This window comes from Macaca nemestrina, chromosome 16 (genome assembly GCF_043159975.1).
Source record: "Macaca nemestrina isolate mMacNem1 chromosome 16, mMacNem.hap1, whole genome shotgun sequence".
NCBI lineage: Eukaryota > Metazoa > Chordata > Mammalia > Primates > Cercopithecidae > Macaca > Macaca nemestrina.
Genome location: NC_092140.1, coordinates 40,825,356 through 40,838,449, shown reverse-complemented (window position 1 = coordinate 40,838,449; position 13,094 = coordinate 40,825,356). Strand labels below are relative to the sequence as shown.

The 13,094-nt window shown below is 36.1% G+C and overlaps 1 protein-coding gene across 10 annotated transcripts in view; it reads left to right on the top strand.

Annotated features, from left to right (window-relative positions):
* The window catches only part of LOC105481764 (progesterone immunomodulatory binding factor 1), a 282,457-nt gene that overhangs the window by 39,364 nt on the left and 229,999 nt on the right, over positions 1-13,094 (top strand). For all 10 annotated transcript variants that reach the window (XR_011614738.1, XR_003018029.2, XM_071081244.1 and 7 more), the window contains exons 6-8: positions 3,744-3,877; positions 8,919-9,027; positions 9,651-9,832. Coding sequence is in view for 8 of the 10 variants with exons in the window: in XM_071081244.1 (XP_070937345.1) it covers positions 3,744-3,877; positions 8,919-9,027; positions 9,651-9,832 (425 nt within the window). In the remaining 2 variants the exon portion in view is untranslated. The remainder of the gene's footprint in view (positions 1-3,743; positions 3,878-8,918; positions 9,028-9,650; positions 9,833-13,094) is intronic.

The window sequence follows — 13,094 nt, the reverse complement described above, 5'->3', positions numbered from 1 at the left end:
TAATATGAATAATACTACACTCTGTATATTCTCCTATGGAACTGCTCTCTGAAAATCCTGAATATTTCAGGGTCAGATTATCTTTATCGTTTTAGATCTTTGCAGTTGCACTCACAGAAAACACTGCTTCTTTGGGAACTCGTCATCTGGATACCCCACCTTACAGTATTTCTCATTTGCAGACCACTGGGACATTCCTCTTTGTTTAATGAAAGCCTTGCTCTAGATTTAGTCTTCCTTTCCACTTCAGCTGCTACCTAGGTTACTCATGTGATTAATTCATCTGTAGCCTTGGCCTTGAATTTTATTGATCTCATCTCTAGTGATTGCCTTTTCTCCACTTTAACATTCAGTCTTATAGCCCACATTTGGTTCCTTGTCACCCAGAACTGAGTTACTTCTGAAGTTATCAATTCACTTTGATCCACTAAACATCCTATTTCCTATATTTTTATGTTTTCCCATTGTCTGCTTTCAACTTGTCTTTAACAGAATTTCCAATCCATATTATTTATTTCTTTATCAATCCTTTCCTAAATTTATTTTCTTCCCTCACCACGTTATCAGTCTTAAACTTTTTTTTTTTTTTTGCCAGTATCCTCTAATTCCTCTCCCAGCTTTCTTTTTATCAAACCAGACTGAAAAACTCTCAACTCTTTATTTTTCTAGCTGAGCACTACTGGCAAAAATCACACAAGCAGTAACAAGCACTGTCAGTTTATTGTTATCAGCCTCAAATGGACCCACACAATTGGTCATAATTCTATTATTTCTAGTTCTCTCATTTTTCGCAGAGGTTACTAAGGCAACCAGCCACTCTTCTTACATCTCCAGTTTTCCAGATTTCTTGTCACATTCAGCAGATGACTTGGCATTTCATTTCACAGAGAAAGTGGAAATCCTCAGATGAGAACTCCCACGGTGTCCTTCCACCAAATCTACTCACATCTGTACTCATTCTGGTTTGTTTGTTCTTACTGTTTATAATGGAAAGAGTCTTGCCCTCAAGGGGTGGGAAAATTGTATGCCTTTAGAAACCAGGTGGATAATATAAATTTGTGAAGCCTTAGGGTAAGAGTAGGCTGTGGCCTGTAGCAAATTGATAAGAGCTATCTAAAATATTCAAGTTGTTAATACTCTGTATCAGCTGGAAAAAAGCCTGCCTTGATGAACATGGCCTCTGATCTAAGACTAATCTCCACATCTAAGCTGTGGATCCCATATCCTGAAGCCTTTTTCAGGAGTATGCTTCATTCCCCTGAATATGCCCCCTTTTCTCCAACAGTAATTCATCTTTTGCTATTAGTTGTTTCTTATCAATATTTGAATATTGTCAAGCTTGTTTCATCTTTTAAAACCTTCATTGACCCTGTTTTCTTCTCTAGCTACTAGATTTTCTCCACTTTTACTGTTAAACTGTAGAAAGAGTTGCCTACTGATTTGGATTTGACAAGCTTAGGTTAGAGTCCTCACTCTACTGCTTAGGAGCTCTGAGACTTTCCAAGCCTCAGTTTTTTTCATCTGTGAAGCTGGGGATAATTTTTATATCCCATCATAAATTTAAGTATTATGTCAGACAATGTATATAAAATAGCCAAAAACAAACATGTACTGACTATTTAGATATATTTGTTTTAGTCCCTGGCACTCCACCTTCTGCCCCTACCCCTGAATACTCTAAAGGCTTTTTGTTGGTTCTCAGTAGTATTTCTTAGTACCAATCAGTAGTGTTTCTCAATATTATTGACTGCTTCAAAGCACTGTCTTCCACTGTTTTTCCTGACACACACCCTGGTTTACCCATTGTTTCTGCGAATACTCCTTTGGGTTTTTTGGGATATCTGTTTTTTGCCCATCCTTTAATGTTTATATTCCTTGTATTTATTTTCCTCCAAATTCCGTCATGGCGTTTGTACAGTTATTAAAGTTGAACTGTTAATTTGGCTGTGATCTCTTTGGAAGCCAAAGCAAAGAGGAAGCATTCTAACAATATTAATATATAGTTAATCAGCATTTACTATGTTAGGCATTTTTATAAGTACTTTACATGTATTACTTGATATATGCCTCACGAGAACTCTGAGGTAGGAGACCAGAATAGAGAGGTAAACTAACATGTGCAGAGTCTTACTGCAGGAATTCAATTTTAGACAGTTGAATTCTGGAGCTTGCCTTCCTAGCCATAACACTATACTCTCTTCCAAAACAGTGACCTGATTAATGGTGTTTAGAAGGGTAACACGTTCTTCAGAAGAACTAGAGATTCTTGTAGGACTTAGGTCCGAAATGATGTATGTGATGATCCTTCAGGAGGTGATAGCGTATCCTCAGCTGTAATCCCATAATAAGTACCATGGTAACATTCCATTCTCATGGAAAACTTCAGTGTAGAACAAGAACATAATACCATACCAAAGCAAAACACACTGAATATAGTTTTTCCATAATTTCTTCTTTTAAATAGCCCTTCGATAGAAATTTGGGGACTGAAATATCAAAGTTATATTTAGTAGTTTAAAAAGGACAGAATTGTCTTACTCATCTTTGTATCTGTAGTGCCTCATCCAGAACCAATCACACAGAAATGATCCAGTCAGTATGTGTGGAGTGAATAGGACCTGATTTAGCTGGTCAGCTACTTAAGCAGTAATGACTTAACACAGGATGCATTTAACATGCCAGCTTCTGAAGGTGGAGCTGATTTGTTGCAAGATTTGATGAGTTCAAAGAAAGAAAATAAGTAGGAATTTAGTCCCATCTCCTTCCCTTCCCAGCTTCCCATATTTAATCATTTCTTTATTGGCCTTTATTTCATTCTTATTATATACCTGGCAATGTTTAAAGTGGTGGAGGTCCAGCAGTGAGCAAGACAAAATCCCCACCCTTAAGATGTTTACACTTTGGTGAGATAAAGAGAAAACTAATATGATGGTAATGATACAGTGAGATCAGTGCTCTGAAGAGACAACATTTAGATTATATGCAGGTATTCAGGCAGTGGGAACAGGTTAGAAGCAGCATTAGTGGGTTCAGAGAACTTCAGATCTCCATTAGGGTTGGAAGGTGAAGTGTGAATATTAGGAATGGTGAGAAATGGGGCTTGTAGTAAGCAGCACCAGATTGTAAAGAACCTTGTGACCAACTTTAAGGTTTTTACTTCCATTGTTCTTCCCATATCAGCAATGCCTTTCTTACATGCTGCTGGCATGGGGAGAGTAGAGGGAAGAACAGTGTAAAGATGTGTTTCCAGGGTCACACGATTCCTTTTTTGATGAATACCAAAATTGGAACTGCGTGATTAATCTCTTCAGTAATGATTTTTCATTGTAGATACTGATATCCATATGACTTTTCATCTCTAAATTGTAAACTCAAGAAGAGGAAGTGTATTTTATTCGCTTCTGTATCTTTAGCATCTGATAGTAGTAACTCAGTAAATGTTTTTTAAAAGCCATTTAATATTTGTAGTCATTTATGTTTTAGCCTAGTAACTAAAACATAGTTGTTGTATTTTTTAATTTGAAAAACAGTTTAAGTTTTAAACAACTGAGTTTACAGACCACTGTGAACTTAAGATTACTTGCCTTTGAGTAGGGAAAAATTACTAAATTTAAAAATCGAGGATTTTTTTTGTTGTTTAATTACAAGGACGATCACAGCTTGACAGAAGACTTCAATACAGAATTTGGTCAACTATTTTAAGTGTTTAGTCTGAAATGTGTTATTATTCTTTTGATTTATAGACATATGAGGAAGATAGAAAAAACTACTCTGAAGTTCAAATTAGATGTCAACGTTTGGCCTTAGAATTAGCAGACACAAAACAGTTAATTCAGCAAGGTGACTACCGCCAAGAGAACTATGATAAAGTCAAGAGGTAAGTAGTTAAAATGGCTGTGGTAGTAGTTCTCCATTTTAACGTGCATCAAAGTCACCTGAGTTTTTACCAACAATCGTTAATTTTACCTTTTACCTTATTCTTCTTTACACAAGTGCATGCAGTTTTAGCAGTTTGTTGGGTTTATGTTGTATTTTTATATTGGTTGTTTTTGTTTTATTTAGGTGTCACTGCTGTCTTAAAATGTAAACAAAGATAGAAACCCAGTAAAATCACACGTGTGTAAATATTTTTTCAGGGTTGTTTGATGATTGTTTTTATGTAATGGAATCAATTTAAATGCTTAACAGCTTTCCCGGAAGTTTTTTTCAGCTGTTCCTTCCTGACAGAAGACACATACTCTCTCAAAAAAAAAAAAAAACAAAAGACACTTTCTGAGAATATATTTCCTAATATTTGCTACTAGGTAGCCATAACAAATACCTTTGTTTAACGAATATTCTTTTCTGTTGTTTGTTCGGTAATTTAATGAGCTACTACTTAGCTGTGTGTCCCTGGTACATCTCTTTTCATTCTGAGCCTAAGTTTCATCTTTTATGAGATGTTGCTAATACAGATAGCTGCACTATATAAACTAAGATCAAATAAATATTTATGAAAGCCTTTAAATATATATGTACTGTGTATCTAATATAAATGGAATGACCTTACCTTAATTGTTCACTCCACCTGAAATAATTCTTAAAATGTGGTAGTCACTCAGTGAATATTTGTTAAATGAATGAATGATTTAAATTGCATAATTTAAATTATAAATTACATAATATATGTGAATTTGCAAAGATTTGTGCATAGAAGATTGGCATTTCTACTCCCATTATGATTGACACATGGTATTTCTTATATATGTGGTGTTATGCCAAAATATGATAATTATTGGAGCTTTAAATCCTTGAGAGCTCTGCTCAGTGGGCTCTGGAATAAAGCTGGAGTTCAAAAGAAGCATTTAAAAATAAAGTAGAGGCATGGTGGCACATGCCTTTAGTCCCAGCTGCATGGGAGGTTGAGGTGGGAGGACTGCTTAAGCCCAGAAGTTCATGGCTGCAGTGAGCTATGATCATGCCACTGCTCTCCAGCATGGTGGCAGAGTGAAACCCCATCTTTTAAAAATATAAAATAAAAAAGAATAATAATTAAATAGATTGTGATGCTAAGATGATACCAGTTGGTATTTTGATGTCCCCACTGCCGCTATCAATGACTGATACAATACAAAAAGGGAAAACTAAAATGCGCAGTCATCAGAATAATCCACCAGGGCCATGGATGCTCAAGGAAACAAGATGAGTCATGAGTTGTTAATTACTGAATTTGGGTGATGGGAGCATGGGTGTTCATTATATCACCTCTATTTTTACATATGTTTTCATTTACTATAATAAAAGCTTAGGAAGGAAAAATGTAGCCTTGATCAAAAAGGTTGATAAGCATCTTTATGGTAGAAATTAATAGGAAAACAAGAAAGGACTCAAACTATCACCCTTTTTAGTTCACTCAGTAGAAGAAATGAGTTTAAAAACAGACAGGTCATGAAATACAAGATAAACTGGGGAAGAAAAAACAAGCCTTTTATGCCCTGGGTAAATTCTCACAAATGTACAAAAGAAACAGGTGTGTGGATGTTAATTGTGTCATTATTGAAATAAATTCAAATGCTTTTCAGAAGCAGAATGGAAAATAAATTGAGATTTATCCTGCAATATATTTTTTTGTAGCAGTTAAAATCATTAAATCAGATGTGAATGTATCACTTTTTTTACTAGCAGTTCCTTATTTTCTGGCATAACATAAAGTTCCTAGTTTTGGTTTTTGTTTGTTCATTTTGTAATTTCATTGCCTCAGCTTTTTCTCTAAGAAATCTTGATCTCTTTTAGTGGGGAATGCTATTTAGAAATTAAGATTTGGATGCTGTGGTCATGGCTACATTGGTCATTATTTCTAGGCCCTTTGAGTAGGCAGAGACAGTGGAGGGAGAATGAGGAGGAGGCTTAACACACTATGGATGAGATCATACTGATACTTCTTTTTTTTTTTGAGACGGAGTCTCACTTTGTCACCCAGGCTGGAGTGCAGTGGCATGATCTTGGCTCACTGCAACCTCTGCCTCCCAGGTTCAAGTGATTCTCCTGCCTCAGCCTCCCGAGTAGCTGGGACTACAGGTGTGCACCACCATGCCCAGCTAATATATATTTTTTGTTTGTTTGTTTGTTTGTTTTTGTTAGTAGAGACACGGTTTCACCATGTTGGCCATGGTTGGCCAGACTGGCCTTGAACTCCTGACCTCAGGTAATCTGCCCACCTTGGCCTCCTAAAGTGCTGATATTACAGGCATGAGCCACTGCACCCAGCCCACGTTGATACTTCTAATTCCAATTCAACACTGCAACAGCCAGTTTGAAGAGGTGCCAACTGGCTAAATATGGCAAACTTGAAATAAATAGTGACAATGATGAATTATAGTCCATTGAATAGAATAAGAGTTTTTAAGTGCAGGCTAATAATAAATACAGAAAGGGATCTTAAAATTTTTTTTAATATATCATCTTTACCACTTTTTAAGTGTACAGTTCAGTGGTAATAAATATATTTATATCCTTTTTGGGAAAGAGGATCTTTATGGTTGAATGCCAACCAATAAATGTATATGCATGTAAGAATGACCATTTTGTAGCCGCATAATAATATTGATTCAGAATCATCATTGGAACATAAAACCATCAAGTAAAAGTATGTTAGGGAATAGGATATTTACACAAAGCATCTCTTCACAATTATTAATTTTAAAGGGCAAAAGGATACCTTTATAGTTAAACTCTGGCAGATGCTACCTTAACCTAGTGATCAAAGTTACTATCACCAATAATGGGATAAACTGACATCACATACCTCAGTACATCTTCATATAATACACTGAGAATGCATTTCTCTATCTGAGAATCATTTCTGTAGTATTCCTGCCCAAGTGCCTAACCTGAATCTAATAGTAAAGAAACTTCTGACAAGTGAAAATTAAGGAACATTCTATGATGCAGTTAGCCTGTGCTCTATAAAAAGTCATAAAACACCAGGAAAACTAAGAACTCTTAAAGGTTAAAGGAGACGAAAACCACATGACATCTAGCTGCATGGTAATAGATTACAATGTTATGATAATAGATGCTTGGATTACCATTATGGTGATAGATCCTTGGCTCAGGGAAAAAAATATTTCACAAAGGGCATTTTGGGAGATAATTGACAAAATTTGAAAATGGATTGTATATTAGATAATAATATTGTCTTAGGGCTAAGTCTCCTGAGTGTGATAATTATACTGTGATTATATAAGAGGCTATCTTTAATCTTAGTAAATTCACACTGATTTATTTAAGGATAAAGGGACCTAATGTCTCAGTTGAGGAAACAAGTGCACATGTATGAGTATGTGTGTGTCGGTATATATACACATGTAGATACATGACCCTTGGCCAACAGGGGGTCCACTTATATTCAGGTTTTTATCAGCGTAACACCAGCTGAAAATACAATTTTCATGGGATGTGAAACCTTAATATACAGAGGACTGACTGACTGACTGGTGGGATCTGCAACAACTGCAGGACTTCAGCGTGTACAGATTTGCGTATTCAGGTTGTGGGGGTGGGTCTGGAACCCATTCTCTACATATACCATTAGACAGCTGCACATATTCACATATATTAACAAGAGAGAGGAATTGAAGAAATATAACAAAGTAATATTTAGTTAATATTACAAAACAAATACAACAGTATTAATGATTGGTAAGTAAAAGTATTAAAAAGAACCAGGCTGAGTACAGCGTGTCATGTCTATAATCCTAGTGCTTTCAGAAGCGCAGGCAGGAGGGTCACTTGAGCCCAGGATTTTAAGACTAGCCACGGCAAGACAGCAAGACCGTCTTTCCAAAAACAAAAACAAAAAAATTAAATCAGTCAGGCACATGGTGGCATGAACCTGTAGTCCTGGCTATCTGGCAGGCTGAGGCAGGAGGATCACTTGAGTGCAGTAGTTCCAGTCCAGCCTGGGTGACAACAGTGAGACCCCCATCTCATTAAAAAAAAAAAATGTATAAAAAATGGTTTTTTTTTAAATTGCATGTAAAAGCACAAAATGAAATTTTAATTTTTTAAATTAAAAATAATCTAAACATTCTAAAAATAAAAAAGCACAAAATACTTGTAGTAATATGTATCAGAATAGAAATACTGATAGTCATCTTTACTTATTGGGTTTGTATGTGATTGTTATTTTGTGCTTTGCTCAGCTTTTCTTCAATAAATATAATATTTTGTTAACTAGAGGAAAAGAAAGCTTTCTAAACGTTTTTGAAAAGCTGATGCAAAGGAAAACAATTCCTAACAGCCCTCTCTTTGGAAATACCAGGTGGGTCAGTGAAATAAAGTGCAAAGGCACTACTGACTGCAGGGAAGTAGTTAAGAGTTAGTAAATCGATTTCTCTGCTCATTTTTAAAAATGTCTGTTGTAGGTTTTAGTCCAATTCTTGCTATAACTTTTTTGGGGAACTTGTCTTAAAATGGAAATTAAAATTTAGGTAATCATAAACAGTTTGTGAATGAAATAGTCACAATAATGCCTGCCTACGTATCTACTATGCAATCGGAATGATAAGTTGTGGTTTTTTACCTTAACTGAACTGAAAGCCTAGAGCCGTGTATACATTCTTTAAAAGTTTTGACCTCAAGATAAGATTGAAGATGACTAATGAAAAAATACCAAATGTATGTTAGTAAGTTTTATTATTATGTAGTTTATATATTTATTCCTTAAAGGTAATAAATTGATTTTTATGTATTTGAATAAGGTCTGAAACAGAGTCCCTTCTAAATCTGAAAAGTAGATACTTTATAGTTCATGGAATTACACTCAAGCCCCATTGCTAGTGTCTCTATTCAGCATCTTCATGCATAGTCAACCCTTTTAAAGTGTTAACTGTAAAAGGGGATGTAAAATTTACATGTCTGTTGGAATTTTTTAATAGTGAACGTGATGCACTTGAGCAGGAAGTAATTGAGCTTAGGAGAAAACATGAAATACTTGAAGCCTCTCACATAATTCAAACAAAAGAACGAAGTGAATTATCAAAAGAGGTAAGCTTATGAATAGAGTCACTTATATTGAATTGTATAGTATTAGTGAAAAAAATAGCCCGGAGTAGATTTGAGGCAGAGACTTTTTTTTGTTATGTAGTTCCTCCCAAAAAGAGACTTTTTTTTTTTATTTTTTAACTTTTACTTTTTTTTTTTTTTGACAGGAGTCTTACCCTGTTGGCCAGGCTGTAGTACAGTGGTGTGATCTTAAGAGGCTCACTGCAACCTCTGCCTCCCAGGTTCAAACGATTCTCCTGCCTCAGCCTCCTGAGTAGCTGGGATTGCAGGCATGTGCCACGATGCCCTGCTAATTTTTGCATTTTTAGTAGAGACAGGGTTTCATCATGTTGGGCAGGCTGGTCTCGAACTCCTGACCTCAAATGATCTACCTGCCTTGGCCTCCCAAAGTGCTGGGATTACAGGCATGAGCAACCATGCCCAGCCCCAAAAAGAGACTTTTAGTAGCTATTTTTATATTTTTAAAAGTTGCATGCCAAGAATTAGCCCTTTTTAAAAGGAAAATTTTCATGGAATGAAAACATGAAGGAAAGAAATTAATACAGTCAACATTGAAAAGTAAGATGGTATCACTCTGGATACTTTTTGTTTCTACATGTATGTAGGTAGCCACGTTACAGCAGACTGTTACTCTACTACAAAAGGATAAAGAATATCTCAATCGCCAAAATATGGAGCTTAGCGTTCGCTGTGCTCACGAAGAGGATCGCCTTGAAAGACTTCAAACTCAACTTGAAGAAACCAAAAAGGCTAGAGAAGAGATGTATGAAAAATACATAGCATCCAGGCAAGATTTACATTATTTCCCACATAAATAGATATCAGTTAACACATTTTCTTTGAGGGAGCTCTTGGCTTTGGGGAAGATTAGTGATTTTTTTTTAAGGTCTATAGGACAATATTAAGATAAGACCTAATTTTATTTTATTTTATTTTATTTTATTTTATTTTATTTTATTTTTTGATTTTGACATTTCTGCTTTCTGTTTGCATATATTTACGTGGTGTAATTTTCCCATGTGCCTTTATTTTAAAACTTTGTCATTTGGTTTTAGGCACGTTTCTTGAATATAGTAACGAGCTGATGTATCTGTTAGGATAATTTGGATTGCAAATAATGCAGAAGAATTTAAAAAATGAAGTGAGATATGTTTGCTTTTTTTCTTTTTTAATTATACTTTACGTTCTGGGGTGCATGTGCAAAATGTGCAGTTTTGTTACATAGGTATACACGTGTCATGGTGGTTTGCTGCACCCATCCACCCGTCACCTACGTTAGGTATTTCTCCTAATGTTATCCCTCCCCTAGTCCCCCACTCCCCGACAGGCCCCAGTGTGTGATGTTCCCCTCCCTGTGTCCATGTGTTCTCATTGATCGACTCCCACTTATGAGTGAGAACAAGACAGTGTTTGGTTTTCTGTTCTTGTGATAGTTTGCTGAGAATGATGTTTTCCAGCTTCATCCATGTCCCTACAAAGGACATGAACTCATCCTTTTTTATGGCTATATAGTATTCCATGGTGTATATGTGCCACATTTTCTTTATCCAGTCTATTATTGAAGGACATTTGCGTCAGTTCCAAGTCTTTGCTATTGTGAACAGTGCTGCAGTAAACGTACGTGTGCATGTGTCTTTATAGTAGAATGATTTATAATCCTTTGGACATATACCCAGTAATGGGATTGCTGGGTCAAATGATAGTTCTAGTTCTAGATCCTTGAGGAATTGCCATACTGTCTTCCACAATGGTTGAACTAATTTACGCTCCCACCAACACTGTAAAAGCATTCCTGTTTCTCCACATGCTCTCCAGCATCTCTGTTTCCCGACTTTTTAATGATTGCCATTCCAACTGGAATGAGATGGTATCTCATTGTGGTTTTGATTTGCATTTCTTTAATGATCAGTGATGATGAGCATTTGTTCATATGTCTGTTGGCTACGTAAATGTTTTCTTTTGAGAAGTGTCTATATCCTTTGCCCACTTTTTGATGGGATTGTTTTTTTCTTGTAAATTTATTTAAGTTCTTTGTAGATTCAGGATATTAGCCCTTTGTCAGATGGATAGATTGCAAGAATTTTCTCCCGTTCTGGAGTTTCCCTGTTCACTCTGATGATAGTTTCTTTCACTGTGCAGAAGCTCTTTAGTTTAATTAGATCCCATTTATCAATTTTGGCTTTTGGGGCCGTTGCTTTTGGTGTTTTAGACATGAAGTCTTCGCCCATGCCTACATCCTGAATGGTATTGCCCAGGTTTTCTTGTAGGATTTTTATAATCCTAAGTCTTATGTTTAAGTCTTTGATTCATCTTGAGTTGATTTTTGTTTAAGGTGTGAGGAAGGGGTCAGTTTCAGTTTTCTGCATATGGCTAGCCAGTTTTCCCAACAACATTTATTAAATAGGGAATCTTTTCCCCATTGCTTGTTTGTGTCAGATTTGTCAAAGATCAGATGGTTATAGATGTGTGGTGTTATTTTTGAGGCCTTTGTTCTGTTCCATTGGTCTATATATCTGTTTTGGTACCAGTACCATGCTGTTTTTGTTACTGTAGCCTTGTAGTGTAGTTTGAAGTCAGGTAATGGGATGCCTCCAGCTTTGTTCTTCTTGCCCAGAATTGTCTTGGCTATGTGGGCTCTTTTTTGGTTCCATATGAACTTTAAAGTAGTTTTTCCCAATTCTGTGGAGAAAGTCATTGGTAGTTTGATGGGGATAGCATTGAATGTATAAATTTGGGCGTTATGGCCATTTTCACAATATTGATTCTTCCCATCCATGAGCATGGAATGTTTTTCCATTTGTTTATGTCCCCTCGTATTTCTTTGGGCAGTGGTTTGTAGTTCTCCTTGAAAAGGTCCTTCATATCCCTTGTAAGTTGTATTCCTAGGTATTTTATTCTCTTAGTAGCAATTGTGAATGGGAATTTATTCATGATTTGGCTCGCGGTCTGTTATTGGTGCATAGGAATGCTTGTGATTTTTGCACATTAATTTTGTATCCTGAGACTTTGCTGAAGTTGCTTATCAGCATAAATAGATTTTAGACTGAGACGATGGGGTTTTCCAAATATACAATCGTGTCATCTGCAAACAGAGACAAGTTGACTTTCTCTCTTCCTAGTTGAATACCCTTTATTTCTTTCTCTTTCCTGATGGCCCTGGCCAGAACTTCCAATACTGTGTTGAATAGGAGGGGTGAGAGAGGGCATGCTTGTCTCGTGCCAGTTTTCAAAGGGAATGCTTCCAGTTTTTGCCCATTCGATATGATACTGGCTGTAGGTTTGTCATAAATAGCTCTTATTATTTTGAGATACATTCCATCGATACCCAGTTTATTGAGAGTTTTTAGCATGAAGGGGTGGTAAATTTTGTCAAAGGCCTTTTCTGCATCTATTGAGATAATCGTGGTTTTTGTGATTGGTTCTGTTTATGTGATGGATTACGTTTATTGATTTGTGTATGTTGAACCAGCCTTGCATCCCAGGTATGAAGCCAATTTGATCGTGGTGGATAAGCTTTTTGATATGCTGCTGGATTTGGTTTGCCAGTATTTTATTGAGGATTTTTGCATCAATGTTCATCAGGGATATTGGCCTGAAATTTTCTTTTTTTGTTGTGTCTCTGCCAGGTTTTGGTATCAGGATGATGCTGGCCTCATAAAATGAGTTGGGGAGGATTCCCTCTTTTTCTGTTGTTTGGAATAGTTTCAGAAGGAATGGTACCAGCTCCTCCTTGTACCTCTGGTAGAATTCGTCTGGGAATCTGTGTCATCCTGGTTTTTTTTTTTTTTTTTTCGGTTGGTAGGCTATTACTGCCTCAATTTCGGAACTTGTTATTAGTTTATTCAGGGATTCGACTTCTTCCTGGTTTAGACTTGGGAGGGTGTATGTGTCCAGGAATTTATCCATTTCTTTTAGATTTTCTAGTTTATTTGCATAGTGGTGTTTATAGTATTCTCTGATGGTAGTTTTTATTTCTGTGGTATCAGTGGTGATCTCCCCTTTTTCATTTTTTGTTGTGTCCGTTTGGTTCTTCTCTCCCTTCTTCTTTA